Raw genomic sequence first — 26,555 nt, 5'->3', positions numbered from 1 at the left:
TCTTGGGCATGCATACACACGCGCCCGGTGAGTTTAAGCCACTGGGTCCGGGACTCGAACCACAGTCTACTACGTGGGAGTCCAGCGACATAGCCATTACGCTAACTGCTGGTCCCAACCACAACATGAATTCTTAAGATTCTGAAGCAAGGTCCTGCCATCCTCTGCTCAGAAAATTCACTGGTTATACCATGTTACCCACCATTCTACAGTAGCTGGCTTGATGCAATAGTGGAATAGTTTTTGGAATATTCAGTTACATTACCAGGTAGGTGGTGATACCCTATAAGGTTGGAGCAAGGCTCTCCAGCCTTTGAATCAGCTGGGGGCTGAATCAGCATCCAATATATGGTGTTGTTTCTCCCATAATCAGAATTCACAGGACAGGAAACAAGGGGTAGGAATAAGAGTGTCACATTCATTGCCACTCACAGATTCACTAGCAAACTTTCTGCTTCTCATCCCTGTGGCCTTGTGATTTGTTGGCCCAGAGGTTTTAGTATCAAAGCTAAAAATGCCTTCACCAGGAGACACAATGATTCTATCAAACTAGAAGTTAGTGTCACCTTGCCACATCAGAGTCTGCAAGTCTCTGAGTGAACAAACAAGAAAATTAGTTTAAAGGCTGAGATGGTAGATACTGATTATCAAAGGGAAATTGAATTCCCTCTCTTCCCATTCGTATGTTGAAACCTTACCTTTGGGACCAGCAGATGGCGTAGTGGTTATTTTGCTGGACTGACAGGTAGTGGACTGTGATTTGAGTCCCAGATCTAGGGCTTAAAACTCATGCTGGGGCAGGCAAGTAGTGTGGTGGTTGGGGCACTGGACTCCCACATGGCCGGTTGAGTTCGAGTCCCAGACCTGGTGGCTTGCTTTTGGTCTTTCCCTTTCTCTCTCTCTGTCTCTCTCTGGTGAGCTCATGTGCCCTATAGCAAATTAAAGAATAATGATGATAATAAGTCACTTTAAATAATTATTAAAAAACAAACAAAAACTCACACTAGGCATGTGTGTGTGTGTGTGTGTGTGTGTGTGTGTGTCTCCAAAATCCCAAGAGGAGAATGGAAGAGAAAAGGGATTGCCATCTTCCCTAAGGGGGTGATTTCTCGCTTTCTTTCTCTCTGGTGAGCACATGTGACCTATAGCGAAAATCTCTCTTTAAAAAAAAAGGAGATCCTAACCTTCAATATGACTGTATTTGGATATTGTGCTTATAGAAAGGTAAAGTTAAGTGATATCATACGGTGGGACCCTAATTTGATAGGATATGTTTTTTTAAGATGAGGAAGAGGCACCAGGACACATGTGCTCTGTCTCCCTCCACATGTGCACAGAGAGAAGGTCATATGAAGACACAATGAGAAGGGAGCTGTCTATAAGGCAGAAGAGAAGCCTCATTTGGAACCAACTTTGATGGCACCATGACCTCAGACATCCAACTTCTGGAATTGTAAAAAATAAATTTATTTGTTTAAGCCACCACATCTGTTGTAGTCTGTTATGGCAGCCCAAGCAGCCTAATGCAGCTAGCAAGCTATACATATCCAGGTCAAGGCTCCATGAGGCCAGATAAAGAATTACTTTTGGGGAAAGAAAAACTACTGAGGAACAAACAACTGTAAAGGAAGTTGTGATTTGAGTAACTCCCAGAGTTCATGCAAGGTTGGGACAGATTTGATTTCTAAACAGTCAACGTAGAGAGACCTTGCTAAATACTCTGCACATTCAAAAGAGACTCCAAAAGGGTCATACATTAGACACAAGGCTAATCTAATCCTAAAGTAAAGAATACCATAGCCTCTTTATTATACGACTTTAAAATTAGCCTCAAAAGAACCAAGACGAGGGAACCAGCAGTTAGCATAATGGCTATGTCGCTGGACTCCCACGTAGTCGACCACGGTTCGTGTCCCAGACCCAGTGGCTTAAAACTCACACCGGGCGCGTGTGCGTGCGTGCCCAAGATCCCGAAAGGAGAATGGAGGAGAAGGGATTGCGGCATGACCATCCCCCCTGGGGGGTGATTTCTCGCTTTCTGTTTCTATGTCTCTCTCTGTCTGTCTGGCGAGCGCATGCGCCCTATAGTGAAAATCTCTCCAAAAAAAAAATAATAATACTAATAAAATAAATAAATAATAAAAAAATAGAAAAATGGCCATATTAACAGGGTAAGGAATGTTACTAGAATTAAAGAAGAATCTTTTATAATAATAAAAGGTCAATTCATCAATTTATATAAAAGTTATAAGTGATTATGAACGTGCTGGAAGAGCATCAGACAAACTGAGCTGATAAAACCACAATTGCCATTGGGAATTTCAACGTTCCTCTTTCAATATCAATGAGTGGACAAAAAGGTGATAAGGATATGGGGACTTAAACAGCAGTGTTGACTAAAAGATTTAACTCATATTTTCTAGAACATTACACTTAATTGCAGAATTCACATTCTTTTCCATTGTACATAGGACATTCATCAAACCATATCTAGACTGTACCGTAAAAGGAGTCTCAAGATAGTTAAAAGAATTTTTTTAAAAAATTGTCAAAGGAGATTCCCCACACATATATACCACCACCTAGAACCCAGGCCATGACAGAGAAGTTTCCTCATGGTCTTTCTTTGCTAGAAGTTTGATTTTTCCAGTTCATTCTTCAACTAAGAGGATAACCTTTCCAATGAATTTTTTCTTCCCTTGAGATCACAGTTTCAAATCCCAACCTTATGTGAAAACCTTGTCTGTTTCACCCATAGCCACACAATACGAAGCCTCTTTGTTACTGGGATTGACAAATGTCTGCAGGATAGCTACCTTTTATGCCATCACACAGTTCTGGTTTTCTGCTCTCTTTTCATTTTCAACCATTGAGGATTTCCCTTAGTTTTTTTTGCATACTCATCTAGGCATTTCAAAATATGTTTCTAACATTTTGTTCAGCATTCTAGGGGTTTTTGTGGTCAGAGGGTTCTCAGAGGATCTAGTTTACATGTTTTTGGAACTTAAAGCCTGTCATCTAATTCTTTAGCTATTTTATGAGTTCAGATTACATTAGCTTGATCAAAAGTACCCTCATTTAGAGACGGACAGCCTTGGGTTTGAATTTCAGTATGTAATGCTGAGCTATGTGTGCCCAAATTCCCCGGAGGAGGGAGAGATGGAGGAGAAGGGAATGTGGCATGACCATTCCCCCATAGGAGGTGCTTTCTCCTGTCTCTCTTTCCTGTCTCTCTCTCTCTGGCAAGTGCACATGCCCTCTAGCAAAAAGACTAAAAAATTAAATAAAGGGACCAGCAGATGGCATAATGATTATGTTGCTGGACTCCCACGTAGTTGACTACAATTCAAGTCTTGGATCCAGCAGCTTGAAACTCATGCCAGGCATGTACACACGCATGCCCAAAGTTCCTACAGGAGAATGGAGGGGACTGCAGTGTGGCCCTCCTTCCTTGGGGGGTGGGTATCTCTTGCTTTCTGTTTCTCCAGAGAGCACACATGCCCTATGGCATAAGTCTCTAAAAAAAAACAAAAATAAATAAAAATTTTGAGGTTAAGAATGTTTACAAAAACACAACAGGATTTTAAAATTAGTGATAGGAAATTTCTACTTGATGATATGACATTTTATTTAAAATCTGAATGAAGATGAAAATGTTCTAAAATTAGATTGTGGTGATGATTGTGTAATTCTGTGAATATACTAAAAACACAGCACACTTTAAGTGGGTGAACTGTATATATTTAAAGTGTATCACAATGAAGCTTTCTATTTTTATTTTATTTTATTTTTTTAGATTTTTGCTATAGGCACATGGACTTGCTGGAGAGGTAGACAGAGTCGGAGAGAGACAAAGTGAGAAATAACCTCTCTAGTCCCTTCTTCTCCATTCTCCTCTCAGGATTTTGAGCATTCAGGCAAACTTGCCCGGCATGAGTTTCAAGCTGCTGGGCCCAGAACTTGAGCCACAGTCAGCCATCTGGACGTCCAGTGCCCCAACCACCATACTATCTGAATGAAGCTGTTCTTAAAAAAATGTCTGAGGGATTAGCAGCTGGTGTGGTGGATAAGGTATTGGACACTCCCATGTGGCTGACCACAGCTCAAGCCCTGGACCTGGTGACTGGTGACTTCCTTTCTCACTTTCTGTTTCTTTTACTCTCTCTGGTCAAATTTAAATAAATAAATTAATTAATTAATTTAATTAAATAATTTTTTTTTTAAGTCTGAATGCAGAAAGCCAGATGAAAATTGAGAAGAAAGAACATTTTGGCCCAGGGAACAGAAAAGACTCGAGGCTGAAATGGGCTGTAGTCACTGTGAGGAAAAGAAAGATTTGGTGGTGGGAGTTTGGAGGAAATTGGAGAACTGAGATCGACTACCAGTAAGAGCCAGGCCATGCAGGACTTATTAGGCCACACTGCATATTTTGGATTTTATTTTAATTGCAATAGATAGCTTTTGAAAAACAAACAAACAAAAATAGAGACGTGATATCTGGTTTTTGCTTTGAAACAATCACTATGCTATCTGTAAGGCAAAATAATTAACAGGAGGGAAAAAGTACAAACAGGGAGAACTATTCCAAATAGCTAGAATGAAGGTTCTAGAAATTCCAGCTTTGACTTAGTACTCAATTCCCTCAACTCTAATTTATTGATTATATACTTTTTCTTTTTTAAAATAATTTAATTTTATTAATTATTATTATTGTTTATTAATTTGACCAGAGACAGAGAGAGGGAAAGTGAGAAAGCAAGCCACCAGGTTCAAGACTTGAACCACTGCTGACCATGTGGAAGTCCAGCATCTTAATCACCATGCCACCTGTCGACCCTAATTACATACTTATGCTAAGAACAGTGATGTGACTGAAAAGGCCATTATAGCCAAGACATTACTAAGAAGTAGAGAATTCATGCAAAGGAAAGGTATTATTGTAATAGTATCTTGCAGTTTGTCTTCCCATTGATTAACAGTATCCTGGATTATTTATTCAAGCATTTTTTTTCCTTCTTTCATTCCTTCTTTCTCTCTCTCTCTAATTTGCCAGAGGTTGCATGCATTCACCAGAGAGAGAGAGAGATAGAGAGGGAAAGTGAGAAAGCACCCCCTATAGGAATAGTCATGCCACAATCCTTTCTCCTTCATTTCTCTCTCCTTTGGGGATTTTGGGCACACACATGTGGCTGGTGTGTTTTTCAAGCTGCTACGTCTAGGACTTGAACTGTCCAGTTAGCCATTAGCCATGTGGGATCCAGTCATAGTGGACAGCCTGAATCACCATACCACTAGCTGGCCCAATTTTAGCATTTTCAGCTGACATTTTCTGGGCCACCAGCTGGAGGGTCAGGAGTGTTAATCATTGCTAGACCACAGTTTACTAACTTTTTTCCCATCTCGATCACTGTTCCAAACAATCCTGAACCATACATGTTTCTCTTCTATGTAAGAACTAAGTCAAAATTTCCTATCTAGAACCCACAAGAAGGAAAATGTAAGGCGATGCTAAATATATAAATTCTATAAATCAGACAGCTGTGTTGCTTTATAAAAGTGATTAAAAGCATGTCCTCTGAACTCAGACAAAATTTGGCTTAATTCTAATTGCTGCCATCTAGTGAATGGCTTAGGGATAGTTCTAAATTTTGTAAAATAAAACAAGGAACAAAAAATACAAAAGCCTCATTTAGTGTTCAAATGAGTTGATGCCTATAAATCACTTAGCACACAATTTCTGATACAAAGGAAGCACTCAAAGTTGGTAGCTTATTATTGTTTATTGTAATAATAATTTTGCCATTTTTTCACAATGGGAAAAATAAGCATTTTTTTAAAAAGATGTAATTTGCCTACCTTTATAAGTCATGGACCTGTTAACCACTACATAAACTAAAAATTATCATATGGTATATTCCATATACCATATTCCATTCCAACCTAGTAATGTCAATTTTTTCACATAACAAAATTAGTTTATAATGAATTTTAATCATTTAAAAATCTTGAGTGGATATTTCATTTTGGAATTGAGAAAGCATAAATAAGACTTTTAACAAACTATTCCTAATTACAAAATATGTCATATTAAATTGGATCTTTTAATATTCTCAAATGAAAATCAAATTCATGTTTGATATTAGAAGAATGATTACATATAGGATGCTGTGATTTTCTAGAGATTATTAGGTATACTTTTTATACTTTTTAAAATTTATACAAAATGAATTTTTTAGAGAGACATTTTTGCTATAGGGCACATGCACTTGCCAGAGAGAAAGAGAGACAGAAAGTGAGAAATCACCCTCCAGGGTGGATGGCCATGCCACAATCCCTTCTCTTCCATTCTCCTCTCAGAATTTTAAGCACATGAGCATGTGCACCCAGGGTGAGTTTCAAACCACCAGGTCTAGGACTCAGACCATGGTCAGCAACATATCATTATGCTATCTGCGGTGCCAGCACAGAATGAATTTTAATGACAGTGGGAATTTTTATACTGTCAGTGAAAAAGTAAAATATAAAATAGCATATACATTGTTATACACTGTTCTTGTGAAACTGTAAGAATACTTAGACAACTGGGGGGCCAATAGGTAGTATGGTGGTTAAGGCACTGGACTCTCACATGGCTGACTACAGTTCATGTCCAGAACCTGGTGGCTTGCTTTCTCACTTTCTCTCTCTCTGCTGAACACATGTGTTCTACAGCAAATTAAAAAATAGTAATAAAAGATAATAAAATTAAATACAATAATTCTTTAAAAAGAAAAAAGAATACTTAGACAAAAGGGTAAAGTAAAATATGTCCAAAAATTAACAATAATTGATTTGGGAGGTGGAAGTAAACATGATTTCTTCATGTTTATTCTTATTTTTATTTTAAAATATTTTCCAATGTGCATAACTATGATAAGAAAATGATAAAGTTAACCTGTTTTAAAAATAGCAAGCTGTGTATCAAAATACAAATACAAATTGGAGACAATCTGTTAGAATATGCTGGTTCTTACAAAGTACTTGAGAAGTTTGTTGGGGAGAAAAATTTCCTAGAAACCAGAATTACATTAAATGGCCTAAAGAAAGGCAAAAGCATTTTAGGTTATTACTCTATTAACCAAGTTTGTGATACATATATTGGAAATATATCAAAAACTTTGTGAGGACCTTTTCCTCTACTAAGCCATAACAAAGCACTTATTCAAAACTGATACAAAAGTTGACAACGATAACCACGAAAAAATTGGAAAGTTCATTCAAGTGAACAAAGAAGGAGAAAAACATTGTAAACATGTCTGCTTTCTTAGGAAATGATTTATGATTAGCATCTTTTTCTCTTCTTTAGAGACTGTTATATAAAATACAAATATCCAAAAACTTTTGTAGTAGAGAGTTTATCCGTTCCCATATAGTCACTGCCCCTCTATTTAGGTATCAGTTAATTGCCTTCAATTAACTACCTTACATTTCTAGGAGTCTAAAGGGGAGAGAGTTCCCGAACTCTCTCCCAAGTCTGTAAATGGGATAGTTTACCGCTGTGTCCCATGTGGAGAGCAAACCATGTATCTTCTAAAAAGGCAGAGATCCCTTTATCCATTATTGGTATCATCACTATTACCCTCAGTCTTCCTAAGCTCTAAAAGCAGTAACAGAGAAGGATTAAACGTATAATACCAGCAATTTGGTCTACAAGCATTTAGAATGTCATTATCCTTCAATAGAACTGTTTTGAGTGAAATGTTGACAGTTTACAGGCTTTAAGATCTCATATGCCTCATGCTAAACAGTAACTTTTTTCTCTAAATTGTTATATAAAATGCACAGTACATTTAAAACGATTTAATTTCTTACTTTAAACTTTAAGAAGAGAAATGTCTTTCTAAAAAAAAATCTTTGTTAGGAGGCCATATAAGTGGACATCTGGTTTGTCTGTGGTAACATCGATGATCATAATTTGTATTATCATGTATAACTCAACCAGCCAAAAGTCAACTTCTTTAAGAATAATAACTTCTGGTACTTCAGGTAAATATGCATTTTTCATTAGAGTAAAATCATGTCTAACATTTCACAGAGCTTAAATGCAAACAAAAATGATTAATAATATTCATATATATGCAAACTATACTCAAACCACAATATTAAAAAGGTATATTACATTTTAGACAAAATGGCAAAACTGGAATTTTTAGTTGGCAAGAATTTTATGTAGCAAGTTTGTTTATTCAGTAACATAATCATAAAATAGAATATCACATTCCAAAAGAGCACAATTAAAGAGCACAAAATATCATTTTAAAGCAGAGAAGCAATGGGATCATTTTCAAGAGTCTCAAAGAAAGACTTTACAATGCTAACCTTTCACAATTAACAGGACTAATATGTGCTTTTTTTGTATGTATGTGATTAAAACAATCATGGTACCTGAGTGATGCATACATTCATTGCATATCACAGACATCATTTTTAAAAAGTATTATTCTAATTACTTAAACAGTTGTTTCAGCTTATTTAACACCTTGTCTAAATAGCTTTAAAGCATATAAAAAGCAAACCATTGCAAATTTCTAAGGATGAAATTTTCTGGTATTCAATTATCTAAATATATATTTACCCATTAAGTTAGAATACTAATTGCTTAATATGTAAAACTAGTTTGAAATCATGATTCTTGATTAAATATAAAGTTGAACATCTCTCATGAAAATTCTTGACTTCAGAAAAGACTTTAAAAAACTAGCTTTGGGTGTGAATCACCATTACATTCAGAAACATGGCAAAAACAAAGAGTTTTGTTTCAGAGACTAAGTTCATAATATGAACCAACTATTTTTGTATATTATATTAATAAGTTGGGTGTGTTTTTTTTGTTCAAAATCTCAAATACAGCTGATAGTAACAATATCCATACATGAGACCTAGTAAAATGGCACTTCAGGGAAATTATTACTTAACCAAAAGTAAAAATATTCTTGTTGGTTTTCTGCCTGGGACTTAAATTGTGGTCTTGCATTAATAAAACAGGCTTTTGGAATTTGGATTTTCTAGTTTTTGGTGATACTTTGGAGACTTTTGTGTTTCTCCATGTAGATATTTCAGACAAATTAAAAAATTGAGAAGACTTTTAACAAAATAAAACTCCCATTTAGATGATAAAATATATTAATTCCAATATTATATAAATAGGTCAAACATAATTCATTTATTGGGTAAGTGCTACATTCTGAATCATCTAACTCAAATTAAATTCCACTCTGTGACAAACAATTCATTTTCTCATTAGGTAATCAATGTTACCTTCAATAAGGCAATTCTCGTTTAGCCTTTGGCCATAGCAGTTGTCTTTAAAACAAAGTTCTAAACCCGTAGACTATATAGAGAAATATATAATTCCCTTAGCAGATAGTTAAGGAAATCTCTAATAGAGATACATGGTAAAAAGAGTATGGGGTCTGAAGAAGTCTTATCTAATTAACAGGGGGTTTCCTTTCCCTATTCATATTCAGGGCTTCCTTTCCATATTCCAAGAAACTCAATATTAAATGGATAAATGAATCTGTGAGGTTAAAGTTGTAAGATTATGCAATGATTTTCAGATTCTTCATTCTTATTTCTAAAATAGAAAGGGACTGGAGATAACAGAATATTACTGTTTTCTAAAAGAAAGTAGATTAAAAAGTGCTTATACTTTTTCAGATCTTTACAATGTTGATTAATGCTCATCGGCAAATAATAAGAACATTGAATTCATTTGGATAGGGAAATAATGGAAAATCCATAGAAATATATTTATAATTGGTAAACCAATCAACAAAGCACAATATGCATCAAAGGAAAGAGAATATTACTTACATTCAAGTTAATAAAAAAAGCATTTTGAGTAAGAAAATTCATTTTTATAAAAAAGATTTCTATTTATAAACATCATTAATCAACAAACATATCTAAAATGCTATTAATAAATCCCTTTACAATTACAAGTGAAAGCCGCTGTGTTTTCCTCACTGGGAATACTGCTTTCAGTCATCTTTTTTGTCTGAGGTACTCTCTTCATGATTTTCAGGGCTGACTTTATTACTTGCAATGGAGGGAACTGTCTGGACTTCTTTTGGTAATGAAAACACATGGCATGTCTGGAGGTCTAAGTATGTTGTAAATATCTTAGCATATTCTGGATGCTTTAGGGCAAAACTTTTAAATTCCTCTGGAAGAGGAGAAAATAAAATCCAATGAATTAGGGTGAATTTTCTTTTGGCATGATGCAGATTAACACAGGACCTTAATAATAAAGTACAATTATCGCAAAATATTATTACTCAACTCATAAATGTTGCTGGTGGGCATATAAATTGCACAACCACTTTAGAAGATATTTCTTTCATTACCTAATAAAGCTGAAGACATACATAGTCTATAACCCAGTAATTTTATTTTAAAGTATATAATCCAGAGAAACTTTTCCATAATATGTTTTGAGAAACATGTATAAGACTGTTCATGGCAACATTATTTGTGACAGGTTAAAAAAAAATTGGAACAATTCAAATGACTACTAACAGTAGAAATGGATAAATAAATTATAGCATATTGGGGCTAGTAGGTGGCATAGTGGTTAAAGCACTGGTCTCCCACATGGCCAACCACAGTGCTAGTTCTGGACCTGGTGCCTTGTTCTCACTTTCCCTCTCTGCTTCTCTTTCTGGTGAGCATATACATGCCCTATAGAAAATTTTAAAATAATAATTAATAAAATTAAATAAATCACTCTTAAAAAATAAACTATAGCATATTGATAGAACATAATGCTATACAGCAGTGAAAATGAATGAACAGTCATACAGTAATGATGTGGATGAATCTTAAAGTCATGACGTTGAATGAATAAAGTCAATACTAAAGAACACATTGTATGAGTCCATTAATAAAAATGCAAAAACTTAGGCAAATGTTAAATATAATATTTAAAGATGCATGCTTTGCGATGAAATGCTAAACTAAAGTGAATCAAATCAGAGATTTCTTTTTAAGTCTGGATAGAGAAGAGAGGAGGAGTTGCGGTTGTGGTTAGAAGTGGCCCATAGGGGTTTCTGAGGCTTTGGAAAAGCTTTATTTCTTGACTTGAATGGTAGTTACACAGATGTTCACTTTATAAAACTTCATTGTGCTCTATACTTATGTTTTATTTGGTTTTCTGTAGTTTTGTTATTTTAGCAATGAACAATGTTTTAAAATTTCTATTACTTAAGACTTCCTATTGCTGGCTTTTAAAAAAGGTTAAACATCAAAAACCAAAGCAGATTTCCCTGAAGATTTATTTAGTTTGGCAGGCAAAAATATACTTACTTACAATTAATTTTTAGTGTTAGCTTTCATTGAAACAGTTATTCTAAAAAGTTTATCAAAATTTGGCAGTTTGGGTAACGGTCTTATTTTTTAAAGGAAAATGGTTAGAGAAGGATTAGTACATGTGGGTTTATGTCTCATAAATTTTATCTCAGTATATATACTTTCCCATTTTATCCTTTTCATTGAAAAAAAATGAACTCAACAGGTTAAGTGTACTAGGTACTTAATTACCTAAAATAGAATACAGGACAAAATGACAATATTTTAAAATAAACAGTAAGGAAAGTATGTGACCTACTTTCTCCATCCCATGACAGTTAACAGGCTAAAACTTTATGAACATTCATAAAAGAAAAAGTAATTAAAGAAGAAACCTGCTCTAGCCTGAGAGGAAAGACTGAGGAAGATAAACCAGCTTGACTCTATGACCACATCAAAGCTAAGGGAGGCGATCAGTCACCTAGACCTCTCCAATGAGGTGTGTTTTCCAATGACTGCACTGTGAAATAGAGAAACTGACTTACCATCCTTCAACCCTATGCAACTTGTTTTGATGTGTGGACTTACTCCCTCAGGAGACAGGACTGCAATTGACAGATGGACCCTGCCATTCTGCCACAGAGTCTTCCTCCAAGACAGTCCTTGCCTCACAGGAGTTACAATCAAGATGGCATGAGACAATGAATGTGAAAGTTTACATAAGCTGCTAATAGTAAATATCAATAAATGCATGAGCTACTATCGTCATAGTAAGTACTTCAGCTCATATTCTTCTACTGCAGTACAAACTCAGCTTAGTGAATTACTCAGTTTTGCCTGGCCACACCGGAATTAAGGTATAGACTCAACGGTGTAGGTCCTAAAGTCAAACTGTCCTGGTTTTAAATACTGGCTCTGATGCTCGTTAGCTGAATGATTTTAGATAAGCTAACTAAATTCTTTGTATGTTAGGAAAATGAGAATAATCAAGAACACTGACTAATTAGGTTTGGTGTAAAGATGAAATGAATTTAAATTTATCTAAAATGTTTAGGAGAGTTCCTATCATATAAATCTTTACTATCGAATAGTTAGCTACTACTATTATTCTTTTATCAGTACTACAAATTATTACCATTATCATCATCATCATTACTATGATTTCAATTATTGATAAAATTATTATAGTTAAAAGAAACAGCACTCTTATGCCTATAGATTCAGACTGGATACCCTCTTTGTAAAATGAATCAGAAGGCCCAAATTGTTTACTCACCGTAAGAAATAGAGTCCCCTTGGGCTATTTCCTTAAAAAGGCTAGAAACATCAAGATCAGGCACTCCAAGGGAAGCCTGTAGAATGGTGGAAAACTCTTCCTCTGTTATGTAGCCATCCTCATCAACATCAAAGAGCTGAAGGAAAAAGAAAACAAAATTTAAGAATTTAACTTACTGAGAACAACAATGGTATGACATTCTCTTAGAAAATAAACTCTTTAGGGACCAGCAGTTGGTGTAGTGGCTATGTCGCTGGACTCCCATGTGGTCGACTGCGGTGGCTTAAAATCACACTGGGCACGTGTGCATGCGTGCCCAAGATCCCAAGAGGAGAATGGAGGAGAAGGGATTTCAGTGTGGCCATCCCCACTGGGGTGTGATTTCTCACTTTCTGTCTCTCTGTCTCTCTCTGGTGAATGCACGTGCCCTATAGCAAAAACCTCTCAAAAAAAAAAAAATAAAAAATAAACTCTTTAATACTTCAAATGCTTTTTGTGCCTGGGGATAGGGATATGTATGTGAAGAATATATAATATCCATTCCCTTTCAACATTTAGTTTAGTGGTGAAAAGAGAGAAACAGGCTGACACAGTAGCACAGTAGTAACACATGCTCAAACAATGCTCAATCTATATGGGGACTATGGCATAAAGAGAAGGATATAAACAGGGTGGTAGCTAAGTACAAAAAGAGATTGTCTTTAGGAAGGGAGAAACCAAATATGTTTATAGGTGAGGGAAAAAGAGAAGGACAGGTTGGAAGTCTATCATTAAACAGACAATTGATAGATTATTAATATCTCATACTCAAATTCCTCTCCTGGATGTTAAGAATTTTTAATGATATAAGCATTTAATCTTTATAGGAACTGATCAAAAGTGTTCAAATCACTTAATATGTATTAACTTACTTAACCCCTATTTAACCATCACAGTCATCTTATGTTTGGTAGGTACCATTGTCAACTCTACAGTATGGATGAGAAAAATGAGGCACAGGAAGTTAGGTAACTTTTCCCAAGATCACATAATTTCTAAGTGGTAGAAATGACATCTAGATCCAGGCAGATAATATTTAGAATTCCTACCGTTGAGGTCTCTATTTATGATTAAATATGAGATAAAAAAAAAAAACAGAAAACAGGCATTAAATATGGTGAGATAATCATGAAAAGAATAACAAATGAATATTTAATAGTGTTTTAATTTTCCATGAAAGTGGGAGGGAAAAAATATCACTTGAAGTTGGGATTTGTCACCCCCAGCTGAGAAAACATTTGCTTTCAGTCCATTTCCGACCATTCAGTCCCTAACTGGGAGACAAGATAGTTGAAAAGTGGAAAGCTAGCATCTGTTTTCACTATTTGTAGACTTTGGGCTTCTTATGAGCCTTAGACTTCAAACAATTAACTATAGGATTCAGTCATACCTCTCTCCTCACAAACTCTAGGTTTTCTTTGAAGTTCTTCCAGTTCTACACAATTCTTACCAATGCCTCTTAACAGTCTAAATTCTTCCACATTTGAGATTTTCTGGCTTTCATTTCAGTACAAATTCCCATCATGCTGTCCATACTGGAGCCTTTGGCTTCCTCTACCTCAGTATTCTGCCACGACTACCCCAGATCACTCCCCTTACCAAATTCCTCAGTTTCCCTTATTTACTCATCACTTCCAATAGCCTCCCTGAGCAAATCTGATGATCTGGGCTCTAGTAAAAAGCTTAACATCCCAGTTTCCTTTTGGGAAATGCTATCTCTCTATTGTATAGAGTATTGTGGGGCTCTTAATGCAAACCTTATGTCTTCCCTACTAAGCACATGGCCCAAGACCATTTGGACCATCCCTGGTGTGTCAATTAAGAACAAAGCTGGAGTTTTCTCTTTTAAATGTCGTGCCCAGAGGTAGGGCAGTTCCTATCGCTGAGACCTCTGGCACTGCCTAGTCTTGAATTTTCCCTTGTGCCTATCCCACAGCCTCACAACTGATTCCATTTTGGTGTCAGTGAGCCCAAATCGGAGAACTCTGAGTAATAATCTGCCTCTAAAGGTCAATGCAAAGATCAGACAAAAGTTGAGAAGTTAACAGTGAAGCACTATTCAAATGAAAGGATATGAAAAGATCATATAAGAACATATGTAAAAGGATAATACTAAGTGAAAAAATAAAATGAATGCAAAAAGATCTCCAAAATATGAAACCTAAAAAAGAAGGTTGAAAAATAACCATTGTAAAGCATGATCCTTGCCTTACTGAAAAAAGAGCTAATTACAGTTTTAAGTCTTTCTTTCTTCCCCTCACCCCAATCCCCTAACCAAAGTCTAGGCTAGATAAAAATCTCACAACTTCTTTAAAAACAATAATTACTGTGATGAAGGGCCAGTTTTTCTATCAGGTCTTTCATTGGTAAACCAAAAGTGACCATTTGTCCAACTAAACTTATAATTACACATACAATCCCAAAACAGAAACAGAAATATCTGGATTGGAATAAGTTAGCTATGTGTGTAATTTTAGGTTTTATGGTGAATAAGTCTGTGAAAGCTGGAAAAGTTTTAAACTTTGGAAAAAAGTTCTGGCCCTTGCTTTATGACCATCTGCTAAGCATCAACCACTTAGGTTCTTTGTAGGTCTAGCAGTTAACTTGGTTTAAACCAATCTAAAATAAAAAAGTAAATTCAGGAACTCTCTGTCAATGATAAAACACAAGAAAATTCCTGAGGCAATCCTTGGTGGCTTCTAAGACATAAGGAAGAACTTTTGAGGATAAGAAAATCTTTCTAGATAATAGAGGGGAAAAAAATGTGTTTGGAGTCACAGTGGGATATTCTTCTCAGAGTCAGGAGGTTAGAGAAGGACACAGGAATAGAGAAGGTCTACAGCTCTCAGTTGGATGGAAGAAGAAAGACTAAACTGCATAGTAAAAGTCAATATACACAGCTTGGTAAGACAGCAGGAAGATCAAGTTTCTGTCTTAAAGAGAGCTGACCATAAGCTTAGAATTCGAAGAAAACATTATATTTAAATGTCAATTAGATGAAGCACCTTTATTCTCAGAACTGAGAACATATTTTGGGAATGTTCAGTGGGACTGAAGCATTTATTCCACTATCAAATACATTTGTAAGTAGTGAATAGAAAATGGATCCTTATCATTTAAACTTACATTAAGTTCTGCTGGGGGCTAGAGACAAAAGTTTTATTCATCTGCTTCTAATTTAGATCCTTGTATTGCTGTGAAATATATATATATAATATAGGTAGAGCAGAAGATACATGAAGGATGACATGTGGGATAGAAACGCGTTGGGACATTTATGATGGTGTTCACCTTAAGCCAAATGACAAAATAAGTTCTACCAGGAAAATACCAGTTAAAATATCTCTGATACACATAATCAGAAAATAAGGATAGAAATAAGGATAGTCTTAATTTCTGGATAGTGAATTAAGATGACTAGTGACAGTTGGTGTTTATTTATAAACCTCACATTGGGACTTCAAAATGGGTAGGCTGAGAAGAAATAATTTTTAAAGTCAATTTGTTAAATCATCTGCTCTTCAATCTTGACGTTGTTAACTAGGCTGCTTCCAAGGATTTTTGCTTAAACGGATGCTTGTGCTGCCTTTATTCTCAGTAGCAATTGACTTAATTGCATTATGTCCCTGTACATGTCACAGCAGATCTATAAACTCATGTAATAGATTCACTGATTTTTAAATAATACACTTAGAGTCAACACTTGTTTATGAGGCAGACTAAGATGCTTTCAGTGGGACTGACAATACCTTAAATGCCACCTGGATAATGTCCTCTGTGTTGGCAGGGTTGCACAAGACAGCCAGGCCAATCACATACTCTCGGAAGTCAATACTGCCATCATGGTTCTGTGAAAGAATGGAAGAAATCAATTAGAATGGCCACTAGTTGAATCACTATTAATCACGCCACAAGTGAAATTCACGTATACCATGCAGTTCAACATCATCATGCACTGAACCAATATAGAGACAGATTCTTTCTAAGCTGGAACAGCAAGTAAGAGACACACCCATTTCTAATTCCAAAGAAATGAAAATTTATCTTCTGTTTAGTAATATAAACATCTTATCACTGAGGTCATTAAGAATATCCCCATAGCACCCAATGTGGGTTCTTTAGGCCTTGATAGGGTACCTTGATGGAAGGGCAAGATATAGGACTTTCATCCTTGGTGGAACTGAAACTTTATTCCACTATTAAAGGTGGTCCTGCCATGATGATCAACACCAAAAGATTAGTAAGAATCCTAAATGGTTTTAAGCAACTTTCTACATGTAGAAAATAGAAAACAAGGGAAAAGGACAAACTGAAACAACTATTACAACTGTATCTTTTCTTCCTTCCAGGCTTACTCTGCAGTAAACCAGGAACAAACCTGGGCATCTTCAATGCCTCCTTGGAGATATTAGGACCCAGAAGATTTTGTACTTCTAAGCCAGTGAAAATGAAACACAACTAGTATGATATATGTCTGTAGGCATTTCATGATGGCATTGTAAAAGAAGAGATTGATAATTCTGATCCTGACAGACTGAATAGAGTTTGCCCTATATATTATATACTCAACTAGATAGGAACATTGGGAAGATGAAAATGGAGAGAAAGAGTTTAAGCAAAAACAAAAAAATGGGGGGTGGGGGGAGCTAAAGCAGGCAGTGAAGGAAGACTGAAAGAAGAAAATAGAAAGCTAAAAGAAGAGAAGGAAGAGAAAAGAAAGGAAAAAATAAGATGGAGAGTAGGGGAGAGAGAGGAGGAGGGAAAGAAAGAGGGAGAAAGAGAACTGTAAATAAGTACTATGATTTAATTCCAGGTGCTAGAATAATTTGGCAACAAAATCATGTGATGAATTCTCAGATAAACTATGAACTAGTATCAACAAAGCTACTGAAACATTTAATTTGATAGATTAACAATGTTTGGCAATAATAGGAATGTGATCTTCAACTCTTACTAAGTACCTACACTTCAATCAAGAGTTCCTTAAAGGCAAGGATTACTTTATGTGGCACTGTAATCCCACTGCCTAGCACACAGATGGACGCTAAAAAACATTACATCCTTTTCCCCATTTACCCTTCCCAACCACTGGGGTCACAGAACCTTCACTTCATAATGCTAAAGCAAACATTCTTCACTGGGATTTCATATGAATAGATAAAATTAGGGAGAGAAGAGGCTGTGAAGCCCCTAGAATTGGTGCACAATTTTTATATGTACATTTTTCTAGGGAAAAAAGTGTGTAGCTTTTATCAACTTTTCAAAGAAACCTAGACTCAAAAAGTGAAGAATAGCTTTCAAATCTCACCATATCGCTTTACCTCACTGCAAAGTGGAAACTAAAAGGAGTAATAATTTAATCTCACGTTCCTACTAGAGAATGTAGAAACAGGTTTTAAAATTTCTTGAGTAAGGGATCAGCAGATAGCGTAATGATTATGTCACTGGACTCTCATGTAATCAACTGCGGTTTGAGTCCTAGACACAGCGGCTTAAATCTCATGTCAGGCACAGGTGCATGCATGCCCAAAATCCTAAGAGGAGAATGGAGAAGAAGAGATTGTGGTGTGGCCATCCCCTCTGGGGGGTGATTTCTTGCTTTTTGTCTCTCTGGTGAGCATATATGCCCTATGGCAAAAAGCTCTTTTTTTAAAAAAATATCCCTAGAGTAAACAAGTTTATTCCTGAGACAAAAACTTAAGTCATCTGACTTTCGGCCTATTAGAAAGCTATTTTCTTTCTCTCTCTCTCTCTCTCTCTCTTTCTTTCTTTCTTTCTTTCTTGAGAGAGAGAGGTTTTGGTTATAGGTTATGTGCACTCACTGGAGAGAGAGAGAGACAAAAAGCGAGAAACCATCCCTCGGGGGGATGGCCATGCCGCAATTTCCTCCATCCTATTCTCAGGATTTTGGGCATGCACACATGTGCACCCAGCATGAGTTTTAAGCCACTGGGTCCAGGACTCAAACTGCAGTCAACTATGTGGGAGTACAGCAATGTAACCATAAGCCTTATGCCATTTGCTGGTCCCTTCTTTCTTTTCTTTAATCAATTTTAGTATCACAACCAACTGTGGTATCATTTACATTCAACAGGATGCATCTATTTTAAGTGTATGGCTCAGTATGTTTTGATAAATGTATACAGCAAGGTAAACACAATCAATATTACAATAGTTCACCACTTCAGAAGTTTCAGAGAAGGCAGAGTTTTAAGGGACATAATTTCCTGCTTTTGTCGCCCCCATTTAATTTTATTATGGAGAAATATTTGAATTAGTTTTAGAAGTTTAGGAGCTTACTGAACAATAGCTATATTGCTCAACAGAGATGAATTTCTTCTGCCACTGACTTTTTCTGTTAAACTACATTGAAGTCTTGAATAGAAGGACTGAAGAATAGATCTAAGAATAGAATATGGACATGAAAATGACAATCATAGAGTACCTGTATGCTTAGAAATACTCTTTAAATTCATTTTTATTGCAACATACAATTTTTATTTATACTACCAATTCCTATGTATAATAACACAGGCCAAGCATCACAACTCATTTTGCAGATGTAGAAATAGAAATTTAATGGACCACTAGTCACAGAATAAGGTAATATTCTGGACCCCTCATTTTCATAATCTCATATATGAGAGGTCTTCAAAAACTTCATGGAAAGTGCATATTATGAAAAAACTATGCATGTACTTAATTTTTTTGCACCAAAATATCTTTGAAGAAAAGAAACGTTTAACAGACCAAAGAATGTAAGGTTCTTTAGTGACAAAAAAAGTTCTGGGGAAAAAAACGCTTTGAAGATACTCTAAAAATCCAAAGGAACACTGTTATTAAAATACAGTCAAGTCTCAATTACCCAGAAGAGTCAGGGAAGAGGTGTTCTGTTTACCTAAATATTCTGTTTCAGGTCATATTTCTAGGTTTGGCCATGTAGTTCAGTAGTTAAAGGAACCAAATGTCATATGTCTGACCACAGTTTGAATCTTGGCCCCTGTGACTTGAAAAACACTGTGGGTGGGGAACCAGCAGTTAGTGTAATGGCTATGTTGCTGGACTCCCACGTAGTCGACTGCGGTTCGCGTCCCAGACCCGGTGGCTTAAAACTCATGCCGGGCGCGTGTGCGTGAGTGCCCGAGATCCCGAGAGGAGAATGGAGGAGAAGGGATTGCGGCATGACCATCCCCCCTGGGGGGTGATTTCTTGCTTTCTGTCTCTCTGTCTCTCTCTGTCTGTCTGGCGAGTGCACGCGCCCTATAGCAAAAACCTCTCCAAAAAAAGAAAAAGAAAAACACTGTGGGTGCATGTATGTATATTCCTAAAATCCTGATTGGAAAGAGGTATGGAGGCAAAAGGATTGGGGCATGACCATATGCTATTGTCAGTGGTTTCTCTCTCTCTTTCTCTCAAGCAAGAGCATTATGCCCCCGGCCATTTTAAAAAAAGGAGAGCTTATTTCTACCCAAACACATAATTGTATTACCAATTTTCTAGAAATTAGATTGTTTTAATATACTTATAACTAAAAGTAAACATTTTAAAGTAATTCTTAAAGTTCTTCAAGATCAATATGGACATTCATTGTCAGACTCCACATGCATTTTTTAAGTCCCCACTATGGGTAGTTGTATAATACTACTGATAAGATTTCTGACTGAGGTTGTCACATAAATCAACCTTTTTTCTTTAATTGCCAAAGGCATGTGCATTCACCAAAGTGAGAAAGAGAGAGAGCAAGCGAGTGAGCATGTGCACGGTCATGCTGTAATCCTTTTTCTTCCATTTCACCGTCTCGTCCAGATTTGGGAAATAATGCATACATACTCAGGATATTTTTTTAAAGAGGTTTTTGCTATAGGGCACGTGCACTCGCCAGAAAGACAGACAGAGAAACAGAAAGCAAGTAATCACCCCCCCACACACACACAAGGGGAAATAGCCACACCATGATCCCTTCTCCTCCATTCTCCTCTCAGGATCTTGGGCATACACACACATGTGCCCAGTGTGAGTTTAAACTACCAGGTCTGGACTCGAACCATGGTCGACTACATGGGAGTCCAGTGACATAGCCATTATGCCAACTGCTGGTCCAATGCTCAGGGTATTATTTTTTAAGCCCCAGGTTGGGATTCAAACCAAGTGATAAGTCATGTGGAATTTGGCTTTCTGTGCACTGCACTTAACCACTTACACTATGAAATCTTTTGTTTGTTTGTTTGTTTTTGTTTTTGAGAGGTTTTTACTACAGGGCGCGTGCGCTCACCAGACAGACAGAGAGAGACATAGAGACAGAAAGCGAGAAATCACCCCCCAGGGAGGATGGTCACGGCACAATCCCTTCTCCTCCATTCTCCTCTCGGGATCTTGGGCACGCATGCACACGCGCCCGGCATGAGTTTTAAGCCACCAGGTCCGGGACGCGAACCGTGGTCAACTATGTGGGAGTCCAGCGACATAGCCATTATGTGAACTGCTGGTTCCCAACTTTTAAAAACACATGCATCACTACTCAAAAATATGTCAAAAGTTGCCTTCAGGTGACATACAAATTTTGTGGCTGAAGGGTGGGACAGCAGTAAAACATTACCTTCTGTGAGACTGACACACCTGGGATGGTTCTGGATTTATACTCCAGGACTTCCTTGAGTATTCTGGGCACATGCGTACCCACAAACCAGAACTGGCTGAAGCTGGGTATGGATTGTAGCACCAAGACTCTATTGGGAGTATTGTTTCTGCGTCTGTGTCTCTTTCACTTATGGAGAAAATAAATAAAATAAATTTTAAAAGAATGTTTTTAGAAGCTTGTTTTTTTTTTTAATTTTTAAAGAAAGAAGCTAAGTATTTATTGAACTTTATTCTATTTATTTATTTATTTATTTATTTTAATTTGACCAGAGAGTGACAGAATGAGAAAGAGAGAGAGAGAGAAAGTGAGAAAGCAAACCAAGCTGCCAGGTCTGGGACTTGAATCATGATCAGCCATGTGGGAGTCCAGCGCCCTTAACCACCACGCCACCTGCCGGCCTCAAAGCTTGATGTTCTTAAGTACCGAGCACATATTTCTTTTTCCTGCTTTTTATAGGTTATAGGGTTTAGTGAATTAGTAGGTCATTGGAAAAGTCATGCCACATTTTTGCATAGAAAAACATAGAAAAATATATCATGACTTCTGACAACCCAATATATCAAGATGAAGTTACTTTTCAAAACAATATGGACTTTTGACATTTAAAAATGCAAATGGTACAATTTCACATATTTTTATCACTGAGTGATTATTTTCAACTTACCACATTGATAGTATTATTGGAAATTTTAAAATAATGGGATAGAATTACATGAATCAAAGATCTTCATCTTAGGCTATGAGTAGTCTTCTATAGAAATGGATACTTTTTTAAAGTTGTCAAGTAAATATTTCCTCTTGTTTTGAAAATATGCCTTTAAAAATCATATTTTGGATAAAAATGAAAAAATTCAATTATTTGTTAAACTGTTTCTATGTAATGCTGAAGATTTGGTTACTCAGAAAAATCCAGAGTTTAGACTAAATTTTCTAACATCTACTCTGGTGACTGAAGTTACTTATACAGATTTTTTTTATAAATTCAGAAGACAACAGAAGAAAAACTTAGGTAATTTCAGGATGTTTTTCCAAGTATGTGTTAGAAGAATCATAAACATAGGTACTCCCTCAACTTGAGGAGTAAGAGAAATATTAGGTTGTCGGGAAAGTTATGATGTATTTTCCTATGTTTTTCTATGCAAAAAATGAGTCATGACTTTTCCACAGCCTGATATTTAATACCTCCCCTAGTGTGAAACAATTGTCTTAACTTTTATAAAGCTTTAATGATGAAGTGAGAAACAAAATGTGGCTACACTGTCTCTTCCACAACTTTCGTGTGGAAAGGTTAAATTTAAACCTAGTATTCTGAGGTCTTAAAAGACATCTTGGCAGTTTTTCCCCTTCCTAGCTACTTTCCTATACCCATGCTTAACATATTCCTGTGCTTATTTTAAAATAGGGAGACTGATATTAATGTGTGGTTGCTGGAAGCAGCCTAATTCTTATATAATCACACCTGGTCTAAGTAGCACACCAGACTGTTTAAATTACAAGTCCTTGGAGGAAAATGGATGTGATCACTGTGTTTGGCTCAGTTCAGAATGATATGCTTGCGGTATTTCATAAATATTATATGATGGTGATGATGGTGAGCAGAGGCCAACTGCCAACCTCTCCAGATTTCACTGGAGATTTCTAACAAGCAGCTGGGAGCTGTTATTGGGCTAGCTACATCATTCCTATAGTTACAACTTTCTTCTAAATGAGTCAAAAGAGGAAGGGAGGACTTATCTCTAACTCAGGAGGACCCTCCAAAGAAGCCTGGGAGAGAAGAAATGCATTAAGGACCAGAGAAGCAGAAGAGGTAGAAATGAACTAAATATCAGGCAGGTGAAATGAAAACTTGCAAATGCAGCCTCTAGCTGAGTCTACTCACATGGAGACCCTGCTAGCTACACATGCCTCTGTCAAAGTCAAACCAAGGGCTGTACAGAAGAAAGGCATGACCGGGACAAGCAGATGGCATAATGGTTATGTTGCTGTCTCCCACATAGTCAACTAATGTTTGAATCCTGGACCCAGCAGCTTAAAAGTCACACCAGGAGCATGTGCGCACATGCCCAAAATCCCAAGAGGAGAATGGAGAAGGGACTGTGGCTTGGCCATCACCCCTGGGGGTGATTTCTTATTTTCTGTCTCTCCCATGAGTGCACACTCCCTATATCAAAAATCTCTAAAAAAAATTTTTTTTAAAAGAAGAAAAGCATGACCACTCCAGCTCTTAGGTGACAGTTTCTTGGTATTCCTGTCTTCCTTCTCCTGAACATGCCCATTGACTCTCTTACTGGCCTCAGTTTTGGCTAAGACAGATTTGAAAAATACTGTAAAGCAGCTGTACTTTAAAACAGTCAAGGCTGTCAACCTTGGTTGCTCACTAGAATCACCTGGAGAGATTTAAAAATATTAATCTGTGAACCTCACTTCTAAAGGGCCTATTTAACTTATTTGGATTGAAACTCAGGTATTATTATATTTAATGGTATTCCTGACGAGATAGTCCAGCAATTCTAAATTGCAGCCAAGGCTGAAAACCACTGCAATAAGGAATCAGCAATATCTGTTCTCTATAATGCTTTATATATATATATATGTATTCTGTTTCACTGGTTATTAGTTATATGTTTTTCTTTTATATTTTTCTTGGTTTGCTTGTTTCCTGACTTCAGTTTTCCAAGATGAACAAAGAATTTTCCTTGCTCTAAGGCAGGGCAAGACATGACAAGAGCTGGCTAACATCAGCTGGGCATGCCTGATTTTGTATACAATAAATATAAGAGCAATCGTTTTGACTCATCAAGGAAACCAGAGACGTATTTGAATTAAGGGTGTATTCTTATTTTCCCCAATGTCTTTGATACTCTTTACAAATATGTAAAAAAAAAAAAAAGATGTTATACTTATTTTACACAAAAAATAGAACTAAATAATCCTAGAATGTTAGATAGTTGCTCCATCATTTAAAAAATGCTACCTTGATATAAAATCGTTTAATTTCACATTTCTGAATCTGTCTATGCAGTTAAAGAGGTTACCTGGAAAGTACTTTCTATATTTTACATAATGAAAAGACCAGCTGTGAAATGATGAGAAATACAGATTTTGAGCTTCCTTCCTCACTTTTTTAAATAAAAATATTATCTTCTTCTGAGTGCATTCTTAATTTAGTACAGGATTAAAACAAAATCATTCTTAAGATTATTAACAATAATGGTAAAGTTTTATCCTTTAAAATTCATTTACCAAATAAGCAATAACCCTGAAAATCTACTCCATTAGAATTCTGCCCCATTCCCCCATCACATACATAAGTCCACATAAATCCTGTATCTCAAAAAGCTGGTATACAAACCACTCAAGACATTTTTCATAAAAAATTGCTTTTAATTAAGTAGAAAAAAGTAGCATACATTCAGAAGTATGTAAAGTGGTGAAAGAGCTTGCCAGGAAATGACGGTTGTTGGACAGGGTATCAGCAACTATGTGAATAGGTTAGCAAGGCTTTCAGCAGTCCTGTCCTCCAAAGAAGATATTGACTTCCCAGTTGTCACTTTCAGGAATACATGGTCAGCTGCAGCCATTCTTGGATAGAAATTTGAATCAGGCCATCTGCATCTTTATCCAAAGATCTGAAGGCACGGAACATAGCATCCAGGCGGACCAGACAGCTGATAAAATTGTTAAAATCTATGCTTCCATCCTCATCAGCATACCGACGCACAATCATTTGGTAAAGTTGTTCATTTAGCTGGAAGCCCGCTGCCTGCAGAGCTCCCCGCAGCTGAGAACTTCCCAGAGACCCAGAATGGTCCGTATCATACTGTTTATAAACACACTGCCATTTCTTGATGTTGTTCCACAAGTACTTAAATTCTTCAAAGCCCAGCTTCCCAGTCGTGTCACTGTCCATGACAGATACAATGCTCCGGCAGGTGTCAAGACTGAAACCATCAGTCTTCAGATCCTTGTGCTTAGAAAGGACCTTGTTAAGGATATTCATCAGGTCAGTGGCACCCACCTCCATGTCTGGTCCAGCCAGCTGTGCAAATTGATGCCGAAATCGTCTAACTTCCTCACTTTCAGAGGCCTCCACATTGGTGAAATGCTGTTGAGTAGGAGGTGGTTCTGGAGTATACTGAGCTGCTGCAGCCTCACTGATAAAATTTACAATTCCTCCAACTATCCCTCCAATATTTCCTCCTCCTCCTCTTCTTTGACCACCTCCTCCAAGAAGCCCTCCAAGAGCTTCTCCAAGACCTCGGTCTGCCCCTTCCAAAATAGCCTTTGCAAGAAACATGTTTCCTGCTTAGAAAACAAGTGTAAGAGCTGCCGCAGTCCTAGAGATGGTAAGAGGAGAGCTGTAATGGAGTCCAATTAGTTTACATGTGGAAGAACTGGCTTTTCTGTATCTGCTCATATTCCACCACGCCCCATGATGTGATGTTTCACCTCTGGCTAAAGTTGCTTGAAATTCATTAGGTCCTAGCACCTGCCAATTTTTTAGAGAACTTAAATCAAATTGTATTTTTCTCTCCTAGATAAATGCATATAATCCATAGTATGTGTGACACATTAGAATTATATTTTTTAAAGAATTAATTAATTGTATTTATTCATTCATTTATTTTAATTTGACCAGAGAGCGACGGACAGAGAGCGAGAAAGTGAGAAAGCAAGCCACCAGGTCCGGGACTCAAACTATGGTTGGCCATGTGGGAGTGTCCAGCACCTTAACCACCAAGCCACCTGCTGGTTCCCTTGAATGATATTTTTAAACAGAAACTTTTATACCATATATATTCCATCTGACATGAGAAAAAGAGTCAAGTCAATGACATATTGAAATTTATAATCTCGTTAGTTCTTTTCCTCGGCACCTAGAAGATGACATGCGTTTTCCGCATAGAAACTAATAACTTAAGGAAATCATGAATTTCTTTCCTTAGAAATATATACTATTAATGTAGAACAAAAGAATTTCTGGGTTAACAAATTGTTTACCTAAAACTCTTCCTTTAGCAAAAATTCTTAAAATCCAGTGTTCTTAAGAAAAACTTGGAAGGAAATTTATTTTTTTTCTTTCTTTTTGTTTGCTATAAGGCACGTGCACTTGCCAGAGACAGAGATCTACAGAAAGTGAGAAATCATGCCTAGTGGGGATGGCCATACCACAATTCCTTCTCCTCCATTCTCCTCTCAGGGCTTTGGTCAGGTACACACACATGCCCAGTGTGATTTTCAAACCACCAGGTCTGGGAATTGAACTGAAGAGTAGGT

General features: G+C 36.6%; 2 protein-coding genes across 2 annotated transcripts in view; both read right to left on the bottom strand.

Moving 5' to 3' along the window:
- Nucleotides 1-6,752: 6,752 nt before the first annotated feature.
- LPCAT2 (lysophosphatidylcholine acyltransferase 2) overlaps nucleotides 6,753-26,555 on the bottom strand; it is an 86,016-nt gene continuing 66,213 nt past the window's right edge. The window contains exons 14-16 of the mRNA XM_027771831.1: nucleotides 16,390-16,488; nucleotides 12,602-12,737; nucleotides 6,753-10,204 (exon numbers count right to left, since the gene is read on the bottom strand). Coding sequence (XP_027627632.1) covers nucleotides 10,020-10,204; nucleotides 12,602-12,737; nucleotides 16,390-16,488 — 420 coding nt within the window. The 3' untranslated portion in view covers nucleotides 6,753-10,019. The remainder of the gene's footprint in view (nucleotides 10,205-12,601; nucleotides 12,738-16,389; nucleotides 16,489-26,555) is intronic.
- Nucleotides 24,713-25,908, bottom strand: CAPNS2 (calpain small subunit 2). Its single transcript, XM_006148382.3, has one exon. It carries the CDS (start codon nucleotides 25,573-25,575, stop codon nucleotides 24,832-24,834), a length of 744 nt encoding a protein of 247 aa, XP_006148444.1. The 5' UTR covers nucleotides 25,576-25,908; the 3' UTR covers nucleotides 24,713-24,831.

Source organism: Tupaia chinensis, unplaced genomic scaffold (assembly GCF_000334495.1).
Source record: "Tupaia chinensis unplaced genomic scaffold, TupChi_1.0 Scaffold000235_1, whole genome shotgun sequence".
Classification (NCBI taxonomy): domain Eukaryota; kingdom Metazoa; phylum Chordata; class Mammalia; order Scandentia; family Tupaiidae; genus Tupaia; species Tupaia belangeri.
This window is presented reverse-complemented; position numbering and strand designations above follow the sequence as displayed.

What these genes read in the sequence shown, in the direction of transcription:
- CAPNS2 (XM_006148382.3), bottom strand. Translation starts at nt 25,575, where the DNA reads ATGTTTCTTGCAAAGGCTATTTTGGAAGGGGCAGACCGAGGTCTTGGA.